Consider the following 25,621-nt stretch of genomic DNA (forward strand, 5'->3'; position numbering starts at 1 on the left):
TATACTTTAGATACTAGATATTAAAAGATATACTTATACAAATTATTACAGTCGAGGAGATTAAAACTATATCTTATATAATCAAAACATTATTTAAATATCATAATATTAAATAACTGGTAATTGTACTCTGTAGGTACATACTTCAGTACTAAAAACAATAACAATCCAGTGAAATTAAACAAAATGCTTCAAAAAATCGGAAAGCAGGATTTTGGTATAAACCTTATTGGTTTCGTTGTTTTAAGTAAAATGTTAAAAGATCTAATCTATCCCAGTACCTAAACAATTTTAAAAGTCTCATTTTGGGCAGCTTAGACCTACAAAAAAGATTTCTTTAGTTATCATAGTTTAGAAGTCAGGGAAGAGTATTCCATCTCAAGCGCTCACTGTTTCATAAATGGTAGTTTTTTTTTTTCTTAAAAATTGGTAGTTCTTTTCGTAAAAATGTTCTTTAAGAAACCTCATAAGGCTCCACCTGTCTCTACTCATGTAAAGTATGGAAGCGTGAGCTTTATATCCGTTCCTTACGGCGAAATTTTAATTTTGAAAGAAGTGTCCCCATTCACTTCACTCACCACTCACTTTACTTGCCATCTCAACTGTCATGTCAAAAGCATGATTTTAGTCCTTATTTTAAAGGCGAACGCATTATTCGAGCGGGTGCGTCCTGCGGGGAGGCCAGCGTGTATTCAAAGGGGCACATCGAAATTTACATGTTCAGGAAATAGCCAGGAAAAAAAATTTATGAGAAAAATCACCACAACTCAATAATGCGTTCGCATCTCCTTAGTTAGTCCTTCGCTAAGGTCGTAGCTTTCCTGTCGTTGGTACTAGGGGTGCCAACATGTACAACGGTATATGTGGGCCAGGCTGATGTTCGCGCTCGCTCCATGTGCACCAAACACGACGTGGCACTGCTTTCCCGGCTTGCGCAGCTGTGGCTGTATGGTTGCGTACTTGTAGTCGCCGAGTGCACCGATATCATCTAAATAATAATTAATTTTTAATTAAGTCCAGCCTTAATAAGCCCATTCTTCTGCCGTAGTGTAGGCGCGGCAATTTAGTGTGTGCGTCCAAACTTACTACTTTTTACCCGACTACGGCAAAGCCGAAAGGAAGGGTTATGATTTTAGCAGTCTATCTATGTATGTTTGTATCCAGATTCTGTATGTTCCACCGTAGCGCCTAAACTACTGGGCCGATTTTTTACTCATCATCATCATCATTTCAACCCTTTGCCAGCCCACTACTGAAGGACTACACACTCAAGGACATATCACAGGGTTTTCTCGTGAAAAAAAAACCACTATGGAGAAGGGGTCTTTTCTTCCGCCCAAACCGTCTGTAACTCTTAATATTGTTTTGTGACATCCACATTGCAATTGGTACCCCAATGGTACCGACTCGAAAAACATTATTATAGAACTACATATATTAAATCTTGTTTGTCAATAGTCTATACTAATAAATAAAATTGAAGTGTCTGTCTTTCGAAATAACTACCTCATAACCATAACTAAATCACACGTTTTAAAAATTTTTGTCTGTCTGTCTGTCTGTCGTATCTGTGAGTTCGGGGGAATCAAAAAATATAGGGTACTACCTAGAATCATGAAATTTGACAGGTATAGCAATGTCTTATAGCAAAAGTAAAGGATAACCAAAAACCGTGAATTTGTGGGTCCATACTGAAAAAAATTAAAGTTTTGTGTTCTCAAAACAATTAGTTCAAACAATCACATCAACGTGGAACTTGCAATTTTTTATTATATACTTAGTACTGGTTTATTTTCTTGTACGATGGTGAGGAGGTCTTCGTGTGCGAATCCAACTCACACTTGACCGGTATTTTTAAAGTCGGTTAAAAATTACATACACTTTCGTGTAAAATCACAACTTGAAAACCAGGAAATAGATTTTGGTAAAAACTTTTAATTAAAAAAATTTGAAACTCATTTTCCTTCCAACGCGTATAGAAACGACAAGTTTTAATGAAATGGAATTGACTTTCCGTGTATTGTACTCGTACTTACCTCGCAGAAGTTAGATGCTCGTCTAGTACTGATTCAATTTAAAATTATGTGTGCCTAAAAATTGAAATGAAAAGCCGGCCAAGTGCGATTCAGACTCGCGCACCGAGGGTTCCGTACTCGGCATTTGTTCACTATTATACATAAAAATAAATAAAAATCTGTTTTAGAATTTACAGGTAAAGCCCTTTTATATTATGATATCCTACTTGGTATAGTTATGTTACTTTGAAAATTTAAACACATTTTAATTTTTTTAAATGATGTACAACCACAAATTCACGGTTTTCAGATTTATTCCTTTACTTGTGCTATAAGACCTACCTTCCTGCCAAATTTCATGATTCTAGGTCAACGGAAAGTACCCTATAGGTTTTGTTGATTGACACGACAGACGGACGGACGGACGGACGGACAGACAGTCAGACAGACAGACCGACAACAAAGTGATCCTATAAGGGTTCCGTTTTTCCTATTGAGGTACGGAACCCTAAAAAAGTGATCTATTAATGGGCACTCTATTCAAGAAGACTGAAGAATACTGTCGTCCATGAGCCGGTTTCCACTTGTCGTCTGTCGGATCTGGATTTTAAGCGGATGTTACAATGGCAGAACATTTGATTTTGAAGCTATTCACACTTGTCTGAAACCGATTTTATGTCAAAATGTTCTTCCACTTGAACATCCATTGAGGAACATCCGATTAAAATCCGGGCCCGACAGAAGACAAATGAGAACGGCCTATAAAATATTGGTTTATACTTATCTTAGGAATATTTTTACATACATACCTACTTTTTTACCAATTAATTTTGAAAAATAATCATCACGGGAATCATCATATAAAATTACGACTATGAAAACATCTTGAGGAAATCTGCATGCCTGAAAGTTAATGTTCTCAAAGGTATGCGAAGTCTGAAAATCCGCATTTGGCTACCGCTGTGGACTGTGGTCAACCCCTTCTTATTCTGAGAGGAGACCCGTACTCAGTAGTGAGCCGGCAATGAGTTAATGATGATCATCATCATTAACTCATTGCAATGATTAATATGATTTCTTGAGGGGCGTACCTAAAGTACTCGTAGTCATCAATAACACGAGTAGGTACAATCGTAACATTGGAGGGATGTATCGCCGCAAATTCCGTGCTTCTAGTTAAAAATAATGTGTAAAGCTTAAATAGGGCAGAGATTTTCTTTTGTGATACGAGTACATGTCTGAGACCTCTTTGTTGATTACAGCAAAAGTGTGACACGAAAACTGGCACGGAACAGTTCGTCGTTCGTATTTACTTTAATGATGAAGTGTTATCTTTGAAACTTAGCATTTTTTATACATAATGGATAAATTTTAAGAACGCACTCGCCATATTGGCTCTATGTCTTAGATTAGCGAACTATACGGTTTACCCTTACTCTCTCAGTTAACACAGAGCTTTATGGTGAATGCATTCTCAAACTGTACATGTACATGCACTGATTGGCAGTAGTTCTCCATGACGGACGTTTATTGAAAATAATAGTTTTCCATACCCCTTATTGTTTTTTTGGATAAAACTATCCTATGTGTTGACTTGAAGTATTAAAAGTTAATAAAAAACGATTTTAAATACTCAAGAAAATTTGAAATTCAAATTTCTCTATAAATGAATGTCTCTAACCCTTGAATGTCCGTGCAGTAAAGGATGGCTTTCAGTCGAGGAGCCATCGCCCTCCATTGTTCTAGCACAATAACCGTGGGCCATCCGCAGGAATATCAGCATGGCCGCTGTCAGGATGCCGGCGTACACAAAGAATTCCATTGCCTATATGACGGATTTCCATTCAACAGAACGAATTAGTTTATTACTAAAACCTCAATGGGATAGTCACAAATATTTTACAACATTTATGAATAGATAGATTTACCTACTGAGATCATGGATGATTTACGAGTTTATAATTCGCATTTGGTGGTAAGGAAATGATGAAAGGGACAAATCTGTTTCTTCGAGACATCTTACCGGAACGGCTTAGCCGGGTGGCAACTGGAAACTACCAAAGTGGAAAGCCTTACACCAGACCATATCTGAGTCAACTTAGATATCACACATTCCCAAATTGATCCAGCCACGAATCGTATCCGGTACCTTCCACTTATACTCATAAGCCACAGCTCTCACCACTGAGCTTCCGGATGCTGTGTCTATACACTCTAACATAATACAAGCTCGATCGAAGCTCCAAATATAACTTAAACATTATAGACAAATGAGAATCTTACAACTGACTCAAATTACATACCCTAGATTGGAATATCTTGGCTTGTGCAACTAGTATCACAATAAGATTGCCAATCGCAACGGACATATACCAAGCGGCGATTGTTATAGTTTTCATACTTTTCGGAGCCTGAAAAAAATGACAGTCAGAAGAAGAATAACATCTAATTTTCCTAACAAAGCAGTGCTTAACTGTTTTTTTTTTTAATATTAAATATGTCCAGGTGAGTAAAATATGCCAATATGTGACACAATTTGATTTTATAATCATTTTAATATATGAGAGTAGATAAAATAATATAAGTATTTGCCAAAAATGGATTGGAGGCTACAATAAAGGAGAATACAAATAGACAATTTTTACATTCGTTTACATTCTCGCTACCCACTTCTCGAATTACACCAAATTAATGGCTTGGCATAGCGCAAAAGGATTTTATTTACGCTTCCGGCCACGATTGAATTTTGAGCCGAAAAATCCATGTAAAAAAATCATGCTTCGTTGCGATGTGATTGAAGTACAAACCCATAAACAAACACACTTTCACATTTATATTATGGGGTAGTGATTATAAGGTGATGGGTTGTTTAGTGCACACAAACGTAATGCTAAGGTAACGTCAGCGTCTAGGGGTGCTTTGCGCATTAAGGATCCTCTACCTTACTAAACGAAGAAACTACAAGATGCCCGCGACTTTGTCCGCGTGAGGTTAGGTATTTTATTTAAATCCCGTGGGAACTCTATGATTTTCTGGAATAAAAAGTAGCCTATGTGTTAACCCAGGGTATAGTCTATCTCAGTTCCAAACAGTCAACTCCGTCCCGTACTTTGTGAGTGTGATAGTGTGATAATATGATGATAATAACTATTTACAAGCATTCCGATTCGTGCGAATACGCATCTCGCATCCTAAACAGCCTACGTTTGAAACTATTTCAGACTGATAGATACTGGATCATACTTGCGTAAATGAGAATTCCAGGCCCGATACTGCAAACATAATTTCGGCCATGGAAACTAGCAAGTATTGGGGCACTATCCAAGCGAGATTCAGTTCGTTCGGAGGGTTGGGCGCGTGCAACACTGCCATGTCGAGCCTGCCGAGTCGCTCCCGGAGGCACAACACGTATACGCCTCCAACACGGAGGTAGCCTTCTCCTGATCCTGATACTTCACCGCCTGCGCTGGTGGCACGCCATCTAAATCTATGGATGGGTAAAACTTTTGTTTTACTCTATTAATAGCCTACACACTATTATGCCTCCTCTCCTTTCTGAGGTTCAAGGCTGATTTTCGTCTCATGCTAATCGTCGGCGCTAGCAATCCAGAAAATAGCACTACCTAATCAATTCTCACTGATCTTCTTAAGCATTTTATGATCAATCTGGATTTAAAATCGTACAAAGTGAATCGAATTTCCAATATTTATACGGTCGATCTGTATAGGTTTAGAGTAGAAATTAAATATTTAAGAACTAAAATATTTTAAATAAAGCAGCCATAAAATTAATGTCAGTGCCGTCAAAGATAAAAAAAGTTGCAGATGTAGATGGGTTTTAGCAATTAACATGGGTTTTAACAGTTCGCTTACAGTAAGGGAACTTGTATTTCATACTTTCGTATTTCATTTCACCAAGCGAGCGTTTTGGTGTTTGATAAAAAATCGCTCGTTTGACCAGTAATCATCCCTATTATAAACTCGTGCCTTAAATGCTACATTTTTCAACATTTCATTTCCGAGATTTTCCAATAAGCACCGTAGCGTGCTATCGACAATTTTTATCTAAAGCGAAGAACAGTTCTCACTTTTCCAATAAACGCTGACGCTTAAATTGACAGCTAGTGTATGTAGTTACCTACTGTATAATGTCAATAAGTAAACAAAGACAAAGAAAGATAAAAATCCCCTACTTTTCAAAAATTTCATTCAACAACTTCAAAAAGTCAGATTATGTAGATTGCGAAAATAACGTCGTTGCATTTACTCGAAAATATGAACAGTTTGTCTGTTGTGGTATTTTTAAGAATCAAAGTACCTATTTAATTTGTTTTATTTTATTTTAAAATAGTAAATTAAGGGTTCAGTATAAAAATTATTATGAAGATCCTTAAAGACTTGCCTAATGCATTTGGTCAATGAACTCGGCAAACTTATACGCACCGCGGCCGACTTTGTTTTAGGTTTAGGTTAGGCTTAGGTTATTATATAAACATCCAATGATCTAGACGAGATTCGCAAACAATGTTTACACAAGTCATAAGGCAGTTCTCGCAGTTCGCTGTATATTTTGGGCTAATGTGCACTGGTGCTTTAACTCTAAGGGCTGGGGTACATATGGCGGAGCGCAGCGCAGAGCATTTTTCACAGTCAAAATATTATCGACATTGTCCTCATTGAAATAATATCTAAAATCAGTTGTGCATCCGCACGCAGTCCCGCGCGTGCTCGCGCATTCTCTGGTATAAATTCGCGTATTGTGTCACGCGATTAGAAAACTTCGCAGGCATGCTCTGCGCTGCGCTCCGCCATATGTGCGCCGGCCCTTACTTGCCGGGCTGAACACACATGTAAGCTGACTCGCCGATGTGATCGACAGGCGCATCTGACACGAAGTATACATCACATAGCCGCTTGTCAGTTTCCACCGCTATGGAAACGTTCTTGTTTGGCCCTGTATCGCCTATATATACCACCCTGAAACCGAATACTCTGCATTACAATTAATTGAACAGCCTGTCGGAAAGGCTACTAGCATACTAAGTAAGAGCCGATTTCACCAACGTCGAGTGACGTTTAACCGATAAATAAACGGATACTGACCGTTTTTTAAGGCTCCGTACCTCAAAAGGAAAAATGGAACCCTTATAGCATCACTTTGTTGTCTGTCTGTTTGTCTGTCCGTACGTCAGTCCGTCGTGTCAGTCAAAAAAACCTATAGGGTACTTCCCGTTGACCTAGAATCATGAAATTTGGCAGGTAGGTTGGTCTTATAGCACAAGCAAAGGAATAAATCTGAAAACTGTGAATTGATGGTTACATGATAGGAAAAAAAATGTGTTTCAATTTTCAAAGTAAGATAACTATACCAAGTGGGGTATCATATAAAAGGGCATTACTTGTACATTTTTTTTTAAATTTATTAATTTAAAGACACAAAATAATCCACATAAAATGTATCTCACCAAACTGCATTGCATTCTAAAACAGATTTCTATTTATTTTTATGCATAAGAGTTTTTGATTTATCGAGCAAAATGTCAGAAAAAATACCCGAAATATCGAGAATATCGAGTCGTGCAGTTGTCTACGAGCGACGCGTGATTGTTTCATATTACTATAATATATATTTATACGTTATAGTAATATGATATTTTACAATTTTTTATATACACATAAAAAATTGTACAAGTGAATTGAATAAATAAACATTTTTCATTTTCATTTCTTACTTCAATTTTGGTTTGCCCGTTAGAGACTTCGCAAACGGACCAGGATCCATGAAATAGAATGATAATTGATCGTCGGAGTTTTGTCCAACGATGACTGGCATAAACTGAAAATGAAATGTTGGATTAAAGCAGGCCCTACTTTACGGAAGTGATACCTGATATACAACCAACATCAAGCTCAATTTGCTATGTAAGCCAGATACTTATGGTTTACCAGATATGGTTCAACTTACAGCATACGATGCCGCTACTAAGAAAATCCTACTTACTGCAGCTTTTTTTTGGCAGAAAAAAAATTATCTACTGAAATCCCTACACTGCAGTCAGATTCCATTACAACACATATCAAAATTTATTTGTCTGTTCGGTTATACAAATTGGCTCTTTATCCATGAACAATGACGCTGCCTTTCAGCTGTCACGCCCTCCTTGAAAATTCAATTTTCATTTAAATATTTTTAAATACAAGTTTTAAATACTAAGTAGTAGTCGTGTTATGGATACATGTTAGTACCTACGCTACATGCTATCCAAATAATGTGTTCGGAGAAAGATTATCAGTATTCGGCACAATAGTCCGTACTTATAGTGTTTGAAAGTACCTAGTTAATTTCTAGTCTTGTGTTCAAGCTCAATGTTTCACGGTTGTGACGTCGCAATCAATCGGGAAGGTCGCGATGAGTGCAGCGCAGTTATTATTGTTTCACGAAGCCCTTTCAAAGGGTTGCCACTCGTCTAGTATACGCGGATCGTCCCTGATGTGACAATCATCGCTCACAGATGGAGTGGAGTGAAACTGGAGCATGCTGTCGTTTTAGAATTCCAATACATAGATACAACAACAAACAGTTGTTGTAACTACCAGTTACCAGTTACAACAACAATACCCCTAGTTACAACAAATGAACAAACTATAATACACCCGTAACAAAGCGTCATAACTTTGGCAACATTAAAATTACTTTCAAGTTTTATCTGAAACCTGTACTGATATTTCTAGTCCTGGATTTGAGACTAATTTGATGGTAGCTCTATACCGAAGCCCTCGCCGCTCCGGCTGCAATTCGATAATCTAGTCTTTACTTTATAATTAATGATTAAACGAACTTACCTGTAAGTGAAGTTCTATCATAATTATACGAAGGCTTCGTACGAAGAGATTATATAGACTAGGTAGTATACGCGTGCATAGTGGATACCGTTCACTTTATTGAGATTTATGAAATATATTTTTAAAAATAGGGTAGGTTGATATACTATTGCCTTAACGCCCGTACGTCGCCGACTCATTTAGTTTAGAGTTTAGCTAATAAAATTATTTATCGCCTCATATTTTACGATTAAGGGTAAACGCGTAGCGTGAGGGTGGGAGGGTTACTATAATCTCTTCGTACGAAGCCTTCGTATAATTATGATAGAACTTCACTTACAGGTAAGTTCGTTTAATCATTAATTATACTTCATGCTTCGTACTCGAGATTATATAGACTAGGTAGACTTTTAGAGATAAGATTCGTAAAATATGAGAAAGCGTGTTGTTAAAAGAAAATTTTGATTTAAATGTTACAAATTATCTATTATATTTTTAACAAATAACTATAAAGAGTATTTCCTCTAATCATAAACAATAACTATTGAGTTAATATAAGAATCAATTAACAATTTATATTTCTTTTGAGTCATTTATAATAGACCTGCTAAAACAATAAATGTCTGGGCCTTAATAGGCCAAATGTAAAAGCTAGCAAAAGTATGGGAACTTGAGTTCCAGCCTGCAGTTTCCATAATTTGATGCACTTACTGAAAGACCTAATCTTTGCGCAGCATGTCGGAAAAAACGTAGAAGTATCAATTCCGCTTTGGCTCAAGGAAACTTGATAAAGTTTGTAAAAAAATTGTTTTTTTTTTTTTTTTTTTTTTAAACTAATGAACAATAATTGTTCTGCATTTTTCCAGAGTGATTTAGTAATTTTTTTTTTTTTTTTTTTTAGTAAATCTAGTATGTACCGTTATTCCCGGACTAAACTGTAATTTTTCTTTAAAATGCAGGAATGACTAAGACGGGTTGGTTTATTCCAACCATCTAGGGTTTTAATAAAATCTAGTATATTTATTTGATATCTGATAGATATATGTTACAAACTTTTATTGTTGATAAAGTTTGCACTTTTTGTGCAGTAATGAGTGCTAAAAGAGTAACTAATTTTTAAGAAATTGTTTCAAGATTTATGATTTAATTAATGTATAAGTTACCTAGGTAATTTAAGACCAATGACGTATCCCATGTATCGTCATACTTTGGCCGCGTTGATCAAGAACGACAAACATCCTTAAAAAAAATCTTTTAACATCGTCGTTCAACGCTATAGCTGACCGATATGAATTTAATGTCCCATATCGAAAAAACCTTATCATATATCGTAGTTACCAAAGCTTTAATATCGGGCATTGGTACTTCAGACATATTCAAATTATTCTGATTACAATAAAGGAGCCACTTTTTGTAGCATTCTTCATATTGTTTATAAGTGTTTTCTGACAGAGAGCTCATAACGATATCCAAAGATGGACCTGGAACACTTCTCCGAATGGATAAGACTCCTGCCACCAGGTAGAGTTACCTACGTGGTGGCTACTGCAATCTTTGGATAAGATTAATCCATTGTCAGCCATAAACATTACAACGTTTCTAACACTAAAATATTTTTAAACAGTGGATGTCATGGCTGGGTAGGCCAGTCTATAACAATCATTATACCTTTGGAATTATCATAAATAATTTAACATAACGATTTAAAAAACCATAGTAAATGGAGGAAATGCATAAAAATAAAGATTAAACCATGAAATAGTAAAAGCTGCGTACGCACGTGGATCACTGTGCCATGAGACGTATCTCTGACATTTATTATTCAACAATCGATTTGTAAATAAATCTATATTTGGAGAATCAAGCTTATATATAATTTAAGCTTTAAGCGTAGGTAATCTACAAGTTGTTATTCAATATTTGGATGCACACTTACGTCTAGACTCTTGGTCTGGTTTAGAGTTCTCCGAAGAGCTAATAAATGAATTAAAAAACATACAATTTTCGGTTTTCACACCATTGCCACAGCTGGTTTGTATTATTTTGTATTAACATTAATTGTCAAATGTCTAAACCCATTGAATTAACGTATGAAATTGCTGTGGTTATTATCAATTAGGAAGTGTAACCTGTGTGTAAACAGTTTTTCGGCAAATATTTTTAGACGAATGAAGGGAGCTAAAATTTCCAAAAAATGAATATATGCATTACATTCATTGCCATTCCATAAGTCAGAGCTCTTTGATCTCCACAGGCAAGGCCACCCAGTCGTTGAGACATCAGAAAAAAATTATCCAGGTAATTGTTTAATATTAATTTTACATACTGGCTGGCCAGTAGTACGATCCCACCATTCAAACTCATGTTTTGATGTACTTTGTATGTTCATGAAATTTTCAAAAAAACTTAGGTACTTACACCTATTAAAAAGTTTTGTATTAAGCCAACCGTACTGAACAGCAGAGCAAGCAGATATACCAATAAACGAAAAAACTGGCAAACACTCTAATTTACGGTTGATTCTCGAAATTTTTATAATTTCTGATTTGATTTGATTCTATTAAGTTTTGTGACTTGAAAATTTTCTATGTCTACTATATAATATCCTGAGAACTTTTAACATGGATTAAAATTACTTTTCTCATTATTTATAATGAAAAATAGACTCATAAACAAGTTTCTGGTTTGTTGTAAGTTTCGATGACGTTTCATAGTCGTATCCAATAAGACAAATATCGTCTAAGTATAAAGTAGACATGTATTAGCATGTTTTCAATAACTACTCCCGTTTTCATAACTTTATAGAACACAAAAGGAGCAATAATATTTTAAGCCAAAAGGCCTTAAATTCATAAATAGAATCATTAAACGGGAACCTGAGATAACTTTGATTATCCTCATGTATCTTAAGTTAAAAAATACACGTCTTTTAAGTCTATTGTGCACATCAAACTATTATTTTTCATATTAATTTTAGAAAAGTTCTTAATTCTTTCAGCTTGAAATGATTCGTATCTGTTTTGTTTAATGATTTTAAATTATAAATAAAGCACCTCTATCCATTAATTATGTAGGTATTAAAAGAATGTTACCTACTGAGCTTTACATTTTGAAATAGCGTCTAAGCTATTAAATCATTTACTAATAGCATCATAAAATGTACTCTTTATTTGCTATAATATACATTATACACGGTTACTAAGAGGTACTCTTTGGACTGGTGAATACCCGTGGCGAACACGAATGTGAAAAAGGAATTTTGTAATCCTTGATGTATGAAAGAACCACAGGGTTGTTAGTGATCATATAGACCATACCTTAAATAGATTTTTTAGCCAGCAGGTTTTATCATGTTTATCGACGTTTATAGCTCGCTGCTGTGCTACTGCTTCGAGTAGTCTTACCGACTGTGTTTGACTTGCCGATTCGAGGCCATCGCTGGTCCTTGTGGGTCTCACTGGCCTGCGAGCCGGGCCTTGACCCTTCTAGTATGAACTGGCAGAATTTGGAAATATCTTGGGTACTGGGGATCAGTTCCTGATCTATTTATGGCTTTTGCCGACTTCGACGTCTCAAAAGGTCCTCGCCGTAAAGAAACCTGTTCTAGCTGTTCCTGGAGCTCTTTCTTTACTCCGCACATAAGATAATTTCTCCTTGCAAGGGCGCTTTCTTTGCCGTAAAGCGACGCGCCCGTTCATAGTTTGAGCAAAGTAGTATATCTCTGTTTTAAGAATAACAGTGTGATTCATAATTACAACTAATAGCCGAAGACATATTAGCTTGATTGTCTTTTATTGCTTTATCGCGTTGTAACAATATATGAAACAGTTGCTTTTATCTCTGCGTTTAATATTGGCGGATAGCTATCAACTTGAAAGATTCAGAAGTTAAATATTTTTCATTTAGCTACTTACACTGTTGTTTTATTAGACTCACAGTGGTGCAATACTGGAACTTAATACAGAAATCTTTTTGTACTTCCTTGCCATATTTTTTATCTACCTATCAATGGTTCTATATGAAGAATATCTAGATATCAATAATATCCACAACTCACTATTTAGTTACTAGTTTATTACTAGTTTTCAGCTGTAGGTATTCCGAATAGAATATTCCGAAGAATCAGTTTTTATTCATAAGTTCTTTAGAAGAACCAGATTCTAGCGGAAGTTTGGATAGAACCGCACTTGAAGTACCCGGGCTTGAATTTGGGTTTATTTCCGGCTCTTGTTCGTTAAGCTCCGTTTAAGATCCTTAAACTCCGTTTAAGATCGGCGTGACGCCATCATTCTTTTATTCTATTACTTCTTTACTTTATTATTCTTGTATTCTACTATTCATAATTTTAATAGATAGCTACCGCATAGTAAGTCATATAGTTTAAATAGACTTCTACTTAAGTGAATAATATGCAGTGAGAAGCAGTCCCAATACAAAAGCAAGTACTGCCCACAAACTAACCAATAAACAGTAAGAAACAGTCCCAATGCAAAAGCAAGTACTGTCCACAATACTGTGTGTTTCGTAAGAAAACACATTCACTGAGGTTTATTAATAAACAGTAAGAAACAGTCCCAATGCAAAAGCAAGTACTGCCCACAATACTGTGTTTCGTATGAAAACATGTTCAATCAAGTTTATTAGTTATCACGAGTAAAATAAACAGTAAGAAACAGTCCCAATGCAAAAACAAGTACTGTCCACAATACTGTGTGTTTTGTAAAAAACATATTCACTCAGGTTTATTATTTATCACGAGTAAAATAAACAGTAAGAAACAGTCCCAATGCAAAAACAAGTACTGTCCACAATACTGTGTGTTTCGTAAAAAAGAAACATATTCATTTAAGTTTATTAGTTATCACGAGTAAATAAACAGTAAGAAACAGCCCCAATGCGAAAAAGCAAGAACTGTCCACAATACTGTGTCCCTGCTCAAGGGTTAGTACTTATTCACAACATTAACCGTATCGTGTAATTATTGAAGAATCAGTCACAACGTAGGTACTGCCTACGATACTATGTGAAATCTACGATGAGCCAAATCACCATCAAGTATTAAAAATTAATACGCTCGTAGGGTCGACGCTGTATTCGTCGTAATTTTCCAACCTTACCTTGATAATCCAACGGTGCATTTAAGCATGTATGGAACGGTAGCGCACTAAAAAGCGAATGAGTCGGCGACGTACGGGCGTTAAGGCAATAGTATATCAACCTACCCTATTTTTAAAAATATATTTCATAAATCTCAATAAAGTGAACGGTATCCACTATGCACGCGTATACTACCTAGTCTATATAATCTCGAGTACGAAGCATGAAGTATAATTGATCGTTTCAAATAACCGCAGAGTGGTCTACAATATGCTCGCGAGCAAAAGTGAATTGAGTGGCTAACCACGAGAAACAACGTTCCGATGAATGAAACCATGGAGTTGCGGTTACGTTACATTAAATATGTATATTACAACTATAGAACCAACTGTATAACCAAACTATATATAAAGAATGCTGTGTACTACAATCCTAGTGGTAAAAGACCCAAACTAAAACCTTGCGTCCTTAAAAGTATGTAGGTACACTACACTTAAGGTGCCCACGCACTCGAACTGAACTGCAGCTGAACTGCGGGGCGCTGCCGCGACGCGCAGTTCTACTGCAGTTCAGTTCGTGTGCGTGGGCACCTTTACAGATAACTAATTAGATGATACCCGCTACTTCGTACGCATGGGTTTTGGTTTTTCAAAGATCTCTTGGGAACGCCTCGTATTTCCAATATTAAAAGTAGCCTGTATCCGTCTCCAAAGATCTCGTGGGAACTCTTTAATTTTCTGGAACACAAAGTTCTTCTCAGGGATTTAAGTTAACTCTGTATCAAACTTTATCAAAATCGGTTTCACGGATCGGCTGCGAAAAGCTAACAGACATACAAACAATCAGACACACTTTCGCATTTATAATATTAGTATGGATGATAGGTATAGAGACAGCGCGTGCGTACTTCACCGATAAGGTTGAAATCTATAGAAGGATCTTTGCAAAATGAAACAGCACGATATCGCTGACAAAAATCTGTCTCGTTTTACCGTACAAAATCAAAGTACACTCTATAGATTTCGGCCCAAGTATGCTTGGCTTATTTACCATTCCTGATACAGTTCTCAAATTAATTTTAATACAGCGCTGTTTCATAATCCTGCCGGCGCAATTCTTCGGGCAGGTTGCTACAATGGCATAGATCAGACGTGGCAACGGTGTCACAACTGCCGTGCCGCCTGGCCCGACGCGCACCAGTCCTTCCCCGCTCACTGCTAACTCCACAGAGCACGCCAAAGTGTTCAGCAATATAATACCGGTTTGATGATGTCCTGGTACTTGTAATGTCGATCGCTGGAATGATACTTGATGAATATGTTGAAAAACTTACTATTCAAATGGCAAGAAAGTTTGGGAATGAGTCGGCTCCGACAGATTTGCTTGTTGTACAGAAATTATATTTTTCCAAATTGCTCATGACGGGCATCGAACCCAGGAACTCCTATTTATTAGACCACAGCGTTTCCAGTACGCCTTCAAAACCAGTTGGTACTAGGTAGTACAATTCGAGCTTATAAAACTGAAAATTCTTTTTCATCTAGTATTCTTTTAAACATTTTAGCGAGGAGAAAATTCTCTATTTAGTGGCTAAAAGTGATTTCATTATTCAAAGAGCAAGTTAGCAACCCTCAACTAAGATATATTTAAAGAAGCTTTAGACTAATTAATCTCCACTAGCTTCCTTTCCTTTTAATAACTTTGAACTTAATGTCCGGTCTAACATTTTACATCTAACGAAGAGTTGTTTTTTACTATAAAAATACAAAATGCGTTTCCACGAATGTAAAGAAAAAGATATAAAACAGGTCTAGTAGGTATACCCATGGAACTAGGAATCTCTTTGAAAACATGTCATCTAAATATTGTGACAGTATTGATATTTAGGTACTAGAGAAGCCCAAAATAGCTGCAAAAAAGCTTGTGACGGACGCATTTTTCAATGCTGGTAATGAGTGTGACGTAAGGACCAAATGTCCGCTGCATGAGCCCGTCAAAGAAATGATCGCAGCAGAGTTCGGTGACTGTCTGACCTTTGATAAAGCATTTTCAGGACAAGTACACCTACTAAGAAATATTATGTAAATAAAACATTAAATAAAAAGTACTGTTTTTTCGAAATGTTTACTGTATGTGTACCTACTGTTTACTTTTCCTGGCCTAAATGACTATTATATACTTGTTTTCTTATGCAACCTTGTTATTATTAAGTATTATCCTTGTTTCCTATTGGTAACCTTAACTATACCTACTAATCTTAAGAATCGTCGAATATACTACAAGCGCTTAATTATCGGGGGTCTTATGTGGCCGAGTCCTCAAAACTGCTAACTAAACGCTAATCGAAGCCAGGATACGTAATATTACAAGCATAACGTATAACTGAGTAGGTTCTTCCGGTGCGGGACGGGTGTGATGACGTAACGCGAGAGCTCAGTGATTCCTCAACTTGTGACCACTGCCACCCCTCCCGCACCTCTCCACTACCACAGGAGCCTACTCAATTATGCACTAGACCTTTTTTTTTTATTCACTATAGGTAAGCGCTGGACCACAATCATACCTGATGGAAAGTGATGATGTGGTCTAAGATGGGACGCGTTTACCTAGAAGGTGCCTATTCACTGTTGTTTTAAAAATACCCGGATTGTAATTGGTAGGAAACACAGATCGCGGAAGAGTATTCCAAACCTTAGCCATGCGTATGAGACGCAAAACGTTTCGTGCGTGTAGATGGAATGTCAACAATGAACAATATCCATTTAACTTATCCTCTACAATACCTCTATGCTTATCTGAAGTATGCCGGCACAAAAAAAAGCCATTGCAGCTAGGATTCCTCCAGCGAACATTTTGTGCAGAGACGAAAGCTCAGGTAAAACTGGCCAAGCCCCACCAGGACACACTGGTATCATAAGGAGCACCATAGCAGGGTTCATCACTTGAAGCTGGTCAGGCATTAGAGTTATACCAAAAATTTCGCTTCGCAATCTCGAAGCTTGAAAAGTCCAGCGGGAACCCTGTCGGATTAGTATGAGATTTTACATTCTCGCCAACGTTGATAAAATTCCAGAGTGGAAACACAATAACATCAAAGTAAAATTAATCTAAAGGCCCTTGAATTAAATGCCACACATTTGTTACCACTGCATTTTATTTCTCAAGGATTTCGCTTGAAATACTGGCTAAAGATGTATGGACAAACTTTAGCTTTACAACTAGGCATTACGGCCCATTGTTTTCTCATTAAAGTGTTATTACGCTTAAATTCTATAAACGATTTCGAGATGTAAAATTTCATGCGTACTGTTAGAAATATTAATACGAGTAATATTGTAAATAGGAGAAATATAATATCTAAGATAAAAAAAACCTTTGTACTGCAATATGGTGCAGGCGTCCTGAATACTTTAATGCTTATCTCCATTTAGGAACTTTATTCATCCCTAATCACTGGAACACAAAATCGCTTGATGGTCATGCCGGTACCAGGCCAGATGACCTACGCTATTTTAAGTTTAGAATTATAAACTCCTAAATCACTCCCGCCAGGAACAAACCCGGAACCTCGTAATTATGAAACTAATATCACGATCGTCAAAAATATATTATTTGATGATTAGCATACTAATTCTAAATTCTAAATCAAAATCTAACCTGTTGGTCGAAGAGGGACCAAAAAATCGGTACAGGCAAATACAAATATAATATAGAGAATACAATTTTCATATCAGTAACAAGTTTCTCTCCATACTTGTCTATAGAATAATCCAACCAGTGCTCATTTGGCGGACCGTCTATATTTCGGTCGTAATTGATACGTTTTTTTAAAGCATACTGAAATAATATAATAAACATATTAAGTATTATTGTAGCATTCGTCCGTATGGATTTAAATTTTTAGAATGGCGTGAAAAAATAGCCTATGTCTGTGTCCGGTATGCAAGCTATCTCTGTATCAAAACATGGAACCCGCGACTTTACTTCGACGATTTAGGTTTTCATAAATACTGTTGGAACATTTTGATTTTGTCCTCGTGATGCAAGTTGTCCCTGTGTCCGTCAAAATCAGTAACTCGGTTAGGCCACATTGAAAAGATAGCATACAGACAAGCTTTCGTATTCATTATAATATTAGTATTAAATATGGATATAATATATTTGTTATCATGGATGATGAGATATAACAAATGAGTTGCAACATATGATGATCGAAAACATCCATTATAATTAATTTCTCGGAACAGATATTCCATTTAATTAGCTAATCAAATGGAATTCAAACAGCTCGATTTCCGAATAAGTAAGCTTGTTAGTATTGTTTCTACTGGTATAAGCGGATGAAGCTCTGCACACACTCATCAATGAATAGAACAAACCGCCCTAAATAGGTCACTGTAATATCGACACCATTTTCACTAAAAACTTATTCCCACTATAATTTGGTCTGATCAATAAAATTATTTAATATGAAATATATATTTTTTTCTTTAATTATGCCTGGTGCTTCGCAATCCTAGGATCGGGCTATTACATATCCATGAGTAAAAGACTTTGTTATTAACTATGCTATGGAGAAAATACTAGCACAAATTTCAATGTAAAAAACTTTTTAAATAACTAGCTGTAAATCACCACTTAGATAAAAAATCCAAAAAATATGTATATGTCAACAAATATTACCGATAAAGAGGACAGTGCGTGGCAATAGGAAATTGATTGATCCTATTTTCCTACAGCGATTCTATTGAAATGATGGATGTGCCGAGTACCCTTTGGCATTATCGACGCTGGGCCATCAATAACACCTAGCATACACTTTATAAGCTCCACAATAACGTAACAATACATTTCCAGTTTACAAATGAAAGAATGTGTTCGTCGAGATTTGAAATTCGTATTTGTTTGTCCGAAGCATGGATCTCATAAGAAAGCCCAGGGTCACAAAAAAATATATAATTTTTTTTTGACGTGACAACGTCTTATAATTCGATACAGCCGGCTGCACGCACGAAAAAACATGACTCATGCGGCGTTACCTCGACATGACTCATACGCCGTTTATACCATACCGCCGACGGTAACGCCGCGATCGGCCTTTGTTGTCACGTTCAACTATCTTCAGTAAACCGACTTTACAGACAACCAATTTTTTTAATTTTTTGTTTACCCCTATCCATTTGGATAGGGCATAAGTGTCAAAATATAATGAGGAATGGGAACGCAGCGACGCAACCAGTGAGATTAGAGCCAAAGTGAGCGGGAAGTAAGCATCAAAAGATGATGAAAACACTACTCGCCTTATCACGGAAACTGACACTGCTGCTTGATGAAACATCGAGCAGTTCTGCCCAAAAAAATTAGCGTAAATAATTATTTTATTTTCCCACTACGCCGCGCTGACGAAATGGGGCAGGTATTTGACGTAGCTCATTGCTACGCTGCGCTACGCCTGCCGTAGGAGTCGGCAAAGGGTACTACGTCGATGCCTAACGTCTAGCTCTAGCACTTTGTAGTCTTTCAACGTTGCATTTTACAGTGCGAGGTCGTCATCCTAGCAGATCGGGACCCCAACTCTATGGCTTATTCGAACTATACTTTTTATTCACTATAATATAATAGCTCTGTATAGATTTAGATATGTATGGATGACATCATACGGGTTGCAGGGAGCCGCTGAATTCAGGCGACGCAAGACTGTGGCGTGTGGAAGTCCCTACAAGAAACTAAATGTCCAGCTCAGTGGACGATGAGTTAATAGGTAAATTTTCTTACCCAGGCGCATGCAACAAACTTCAACGTAACGTTATGTCGTGGTTGCTTAATTCTGTACCAAGGTTTTCCCATCACAAAAATAACTAAAAACAAAGATAGAAAAATAAAATTAGGAACTTAATAATACCAGTATATCGGACAGGCTATGTTGTGTAAATCTCAATAGTCAACTACTCAACCAATGGCTAATGGGGATAGGTACATCAATTATTCTTATGATGACAGATGAATACCCTGCGTTGCACCTTGTAACTGGACGAGCGCTGAACCTCTGCCTTGGTTGTCTGTATGAGAGTACAGTACAGCTAGTAGACACTTCACCTCTACTGATGCTAAGTTTTATACTCAAAAGTAACAAGTGTAAATTAAAAATTTATAGCACCCCCGACAAGTGAAGGTCACAGTAACTAGTAAAGAGCTGATAACTTTCAAACGGCTGAACTGATTTTCTTGAATTATAGCTAAAAATACTCTCGATCAAGCTACCTTTCAAACAAAAAAAAAACTAAATTAAAATCGGTTCATTAGTTTAGGAGCTACGATGCCACAGACAGATACACAGATACACACGTCAAACTTATAACACCACTCTTTTTAGGTCGGGGGTTAACAATACGTTCGGTTTAACTCCAAAGAAATACTAACCGATAGAAATTAAAACAAGTACTGCCGGAAAGCCGAAGCCAAGCGCGTAGCAGGCATCATCACCGAAACACATGACGCCCCTGCGTAAAGCCGGTGTGACAACCATGCCCATAAAGCCACCTAGGTTCACGATGCAATAGAACGTAGAGAAAAACTTCTGTAACTGGTTATTGTCTTCTGGTAAACGAAACTGCGAAAAAACTATTATAATATCACCCCTTTGTTTAAAGGTAGCTACGTGTTAGGTTTGTTATCTGTTTATCCTAATTTACCCCATGGGAAATAATTTTTAGCACAAAATTATGTGTACGGATACACATACGCACGACTACCGTTAGCTACCATCAGACAAGGAAGGAATTCAAGTCTCAGGACTTGAATTCCTTGCGCAACAACCCAAATTATTTCTCAGGCCCCTCTGAATTCATGATAGGGAATTTTCAACAAAACGTCGAGGCTTCGACGTCACAGGCAGGCGTCAATTAATCACACTAATATTATAAAGGCGAAAGTTTGTATGTGTGTGTGTGTGTATGTATGTTACTCATTCACGCAAAAACTACTGGACTGATTTGGCTGAAATTTGGAATGGAGATAGATAATATCCTGGATTATCACATAGGCTACTTTTTATCCCGGAAAATCAAAGAGTTCCCACGGGATTTCAATAAACCTAAATCCACGCGGGCGAAGTCGCGGGCATCGGCTAGTGTTAAATACATTTGATGTTAGGCAGCCTATAAAACGCTTATCTTTCTTTGATTTCACGTCACCTGTACCCTAGCATTTGACATATCGTCGAGTCATGATCAAACCGAGTTCCCTCACTCTAGCTCACTTAAATTATATGTCCTAGATTTTAGATCATTACCTGATCACCTCCAAAAGCTGCTACACAGGGCTTAATCCCACCAGTGCCCGTTGCGATCAACACCAGACCAATCATTGACATTGAACTGAAATATAATAAGTATCGCTGGCTACAAAAAGAAATATATAGCCTCAATAACTCAACGGTCAAGAAGCGAAGTGAAAACCGAAATGTCGGCTGTTTAAACTCTACCCGTTGCACTATTGTAGTAGTACTTACCTACCTACTCATTGCAATTGCCATGTAAACGTTAGACATGGATTATATTGTTAAAAGATACCTAAATACGATTCTAGTGGTCATACGAGTACATTTAGCTCAGAGGGTTGTTTAAATAGCTTCGCGGTTCTAGAGGTGACGGTGATTAACTGTTACGACAGCGGTCACCCCACAATGTGCAGCTACCAGCACAAACCACACGCAAGCTAAGATGGCTCAGACAAGCTACGCTAAGCTTAGACAGCTTAGCGTAGCTGACCAACTTTTCCAAGACGTGTAGTTTCTCACCGAAACCATAGATAAGATAAAATAAGCTAGACGAGATGCAGTCGCCACTCATCCTACCTCACTACGACATCAAACGAGTCGCAGAGAGCCGCTGGATTCATTGCGTGTGGAAGTCTCTACAAGTGACCTATATCCAGCAGTGGGATAGACCTACTCTGAAGGTGAACAACCGACGGGGTCAGTATTCATTTATCTGGATATATATACAAGTGTAAATTAAAAATTTATAACACCCCCGTCAAGTGAAGGTTACAGTAAGAACTAGAAAAGAGCTGATAACTTTCAAACGGCTGAACCGATTTTCTTGGATTATAGCTAAGAACACTCTCGATCAAGACACCTTTCAAACAAAAAAAACTAAATTAAAATCGGTTCATTAGTTTAGGAGCTACGATGCCACAGACAGATACACAGATACACACGTCAAACTTATAACACCCCTCTTTTTGGGTCGGGGGTTAAAAATTAAAAACGTACTGACTAACTGACTGATCTGTCAACGCACAGTTCAAAATACTGGACTGATCGGGCTGAAATTTGGCATACACATAGATATCCGCTAAGAAAGGATTTTTGAAAATTCAGTGATAAATGTATGAAATTTGTGCAGTCCACATGGACGAAGTCGTGGGCATAAGCTAACCGAACTATGTATTAAGTAAGGGGACGGTGGGGATATCTGTAGTCTGTGCCGTCGCATTGGTTCCTCAGTCAATCTTTCGCTACCCACTCTGTAGAAAACAACAGCACAACATGATGATACTGCCATTGTCGGAATTAGAATGCCATAAGCCTAATTTGTCGTATTCATTTACAAATTGCGAAAAACTAAATTAAAATTGAATTTCGCGGGCAGGCCCGTCTCATGCCCCTTAAATACTTACGTCGGAGGCAACATCAATGGGGGTATGGCCGAGCAACACAGCAGTAGAGTCCCGACAAAGTAAATTATAGAAAAATATAGAATTACTCTGAAACGGAACAAATACAACAACATAGCATTTTACAATTAATTTTATATCTATAGGTACGAGTACAGCACATAACTGAGTAGATTCCTGCAGTTTAGTGGAGCAGTGCGGGACGGGTGTGATGACGTGACGCTAGATCTCAGTGTTTCAACTTGTAACAACTCTCATAGAATAGAATAGATATTTATTCAAATAAACTTTTCACAAGTGCTTTTGAATCGTCAAAATAATCTACCACTTGTTCGGAATGCCGTTCCTACCGAGAAGAAGTAGCAAGAAACTCATGTGTTAATCAGAGTATGCCCGACTGGTTTCGAACCCGTCCGACTATCTTCGAACCTGGATCCTTTTTCAATGGGCCTCTGCTCGCGACGTTTACATCCATACTAATATTATAAATGCGAAAGTGTGTCTGTCTGTCTGTCTGCTACGCTTTTACGGCTCAACCGCTGAACCGATTTTAATGAAAATTTGTACAGACTTAGGATACATTCCGGGGAAGAACATAGGCTACTTTTTATCCCGGAAAATCAAACAGTTCCCATCTTTCTTCATCTTTAAAAACCTAAATCCACGCGGACGAAGTCACGGGCATCCTCTAGTATTTTATAATAATGGATGTTACTCACGATAGTTTATATACATTGTATGCTTAAATATTATTGTACTTTTTTTCATTATTGAAAAGAGAAACCACCAGTTTCTTACTCCTTCTAGCTTCTCGTAGGAAGTTTCCTTTACTGAGAAAAGCTGTATGAAAAATGTCAAGTGTCTATACCCAGTGAACGTTGATAATGTCAGTCATTCAGTTTCTAATATAAAAATATGATATGTATTGATATACTTATGATAATTATTAGCCAAAGTAAAGATTTAGATTTTATAAAATATCTACCTTACTGCTCTTAATTTTTAACCTCGTGATTAGGTACCTACCGAAAAACAATTTGTTTTTGAAATTTTGGAATTATAATGCGCTTAAGGAATTCTTAAGCCATTCTTATGGCTGCGTATTGCCACTCATAAGAACGTTAATCACAAACCTGTATCGGCCAATGTAGTTGTCTGCCAGTATAGCTCCCATCAATGGCATAGAGTAACACATCATGATAAATATATGATACACCACAGTGGCAGCGTTTTCATGGAGGCAGAGGATGTTCCGCAGATATAGCGACAAAATAGCTAGTATAATATAGTAACAGATGTAAATTAAAAATTTAAAACACCCCCGACAACTGAAGGTTACAGTAACTAGAAAAGAGCTGATAACTTTCAAACGGCTGAACCGATTTTCTTGGGTTATAGCTAAGAACACTCTCGATCAAAGCCACCTTTCAAACATAAAAAACTAAATTAAAATCGGTTCATTACTTTAGGAGCTACGATGCCACAGACAGATACACACGTCAATCTTGTAACACCCCTCTTTTTGGGGCGGGGGTTAAAAATAATAGTATAATTATAATGGTGTGTTTTTGTTAGTATTGTGTAGTTTAAGTTAGTAGTATAGTTACGCGGCGTCGGGTCACCCGATTCAGAAGTTCAGAATCAGCGTTGATTTTCATTTGAGACATTTCAGTATGGGTGATTTCGCTGTGTGTTTCCATTTTGCTATATTTTTTTCATTCTTGCCGACAAAAAAAATCGGCCACAGAATACTATTATCTGACGTGGGCAGCGGGTCACAAAGATACAATCAGGTACGTTGAGCTGATGCAGCGGGTCGAGGTGTGACAGAAGGTAATCCGGAGACATAAAATGGGTCTGGCCATCAAATGTTTGCTTTATAGTCGTATTCCCCATTGCTGAGGGTCGTGACCCGCTTCCATTAATTGCATAATGGTAGGAGTTCTCTTGGGATAACAGTGCGGCGAGTTCTCAGATTACAGCACGACTAAGAGAATGAGGTTTCGACTCTTAGGTCAATTTACAGTTATTGCCAGGTGTTTTTTTTAATTGACACTAATTCAACTTTACTTCTGCTTATCAAAACAGTGCCTATACTGTAGTATACTACGTTAGGGGTACGAATGCGACCTATAACATGGGGCCGTGATTGATGGCACGCAGCGGGCTCTCAAAATGATTGAAGTGGAATGGAACTTACTTCTTAAGCCACAAAAGGAAAACCTCTCACAAAATTCTGTTGCAATGATACAAAATATTGAAGTGGGATGCCCGTGCGGCATATCTGAAAAATTTATTAAATTAGGATTTTAGAATATTATGTTCCGACTTCCGATATACCTAGTTAAAAATACGTCTTATAAACAATGTTTTAATTGGTGGTATCCATGGATCAATAATAATTATTATACTGTGGTATCCATAAAGATATTATATCAGTCAAACGAAAACGCAGTGAGAGAAGAACCATACCAATACTTTCTCTTATCTCTATGACTATGATATCTACCCAGCTACCCTACTCTTTGTCAAACCCATAGACAAGACGTAGACAGAATCATCGATATGTAGCGAAAAACTCAGGCGAAAAAATTGTAAGTCTATGGATATAATAGATAACTAGTGTTTCGCTCGGTGCGCGAGCTGCTAAAGCACCTCGCGCACCCTGCAGCAGTGGGTGCGCGGACCACTAAAGTGGTCCGCGAGCAAGCAGAGTGTTTATTTTTAGTAAAAAGTATAAGTCCGCCATTTTGGATTTGAAAATGAATGTCGTCATCAAAATCAGTGCTCTGGAAAACCCTGAAATCGACACCCATATCCATTTTTTTCTTAAAAAGTGCATATCCGCCATCTTGGATTTCAAAATAAATGTCGTTATCAAAATCAGCACCCTGGAAAACTCTGAAAACGATATCCATATCATTTTTTGTAAAAACGGGGTAGTTGAGGTTAATAAAGTAGGGTGCGTGGGTGCGCGGACCACTAAAGTGGTCCGCGAGCATGCAGGC

The 25,621-nt window shown here is 37.2% G+C and overlaps 1 protein-coding gene across 4 annotated transcripts; it reads right to left on the minus strand.

Annotated features, from left to right (window-relative positions):
* Positions 1-696: 696 nt before the first annotated feature.
* Positions 697-25,206, minus strand: LOC123880528 (solute carrier family 15 member 2-like). Of its 4 annotated transcripts, XM_045928678.1 has the most exons (16): positions 25,123-25,206; positions 24,814-24,897; positions 23,747-23,888; positions 22,617-22,703; positions 21,226-21,310; positions 20,355-20,544; positions 19,710-19,792; positions 17,592-17,771; positions 16,718-16,954; positions 14,985-15,230; positions 7,748-7,851; positions 6,846-6,992; positions 5,259-5,502; positions 4,319-4,426; positions 3,697-3,840; positions 697-988 (listed from the first exon to the last, which is right to left on the minus strand). In XM_045928678.1, exons 2-16 carry the CDS (start codon positions 24,893-24,895, stop codon positions 794-796), a joined length of 2,274 nt encoding a protein of 757 aa, XP_045784634.1. In that variant the 5' UTR covers positions 24,896-24,897; positions 25,123-25,206; the 3' UTR covers positions 697-793. The 4 variants fall into 4 exon arrangements, with proteins under 4 accessions (XP_045784634.1, XP_045784635.1, XP_045784632.1 ...); XM_045928679.1 differs by lacking the exon at positions 25,123-25,206 and having other exon boundaries at positions 6,864-6,992; positions 24,814-25,031; XM_045928676.1 differs by lacking the exon at positions 25,123-25,206 and having other exon boundaries at positions 24,814-25,031.
* Between the last annotated feature and the right edge of the window lie 415 nt (positions 25,207-25,621).

This window comes from Maniola jurtina, chromosome Z (assembly GCF_905333055.1).
Source record: "Maniola jurtina chromosome Z, ilManJurt1.1, whole genome shotgun sequence".
NCBI lineage: Eukaryota > Metazoa > Arthropoda > Insecta > Lepidoptera > Nymphalidae > Maniola > Maniola jurtina.

Bases quoted from the DNA above. Each gene is read 5' to 3' on its own strand.
- LOC123880528 (XM_045928678.1), bottom strand. From the start codon at position 24,895: ATGCCGCACGGGCATCCCACTTCAATATTTTGTATCATTGCAACAGAA. The intron at 17,772-19,709 runs GTAAGAAAATTT...ATATTATTTCAG, and splicing joins AGTTTGTTGCATGCGCCTGG to TATGCTTTAAAAAAACGTAT. The intron at 989-3,696 runs GTTAGAGACATT...ATTATTATTTAG, and splicing joins TACTGCACGGACATTCAAGG to ATGATATCGGTGCACTCGGC.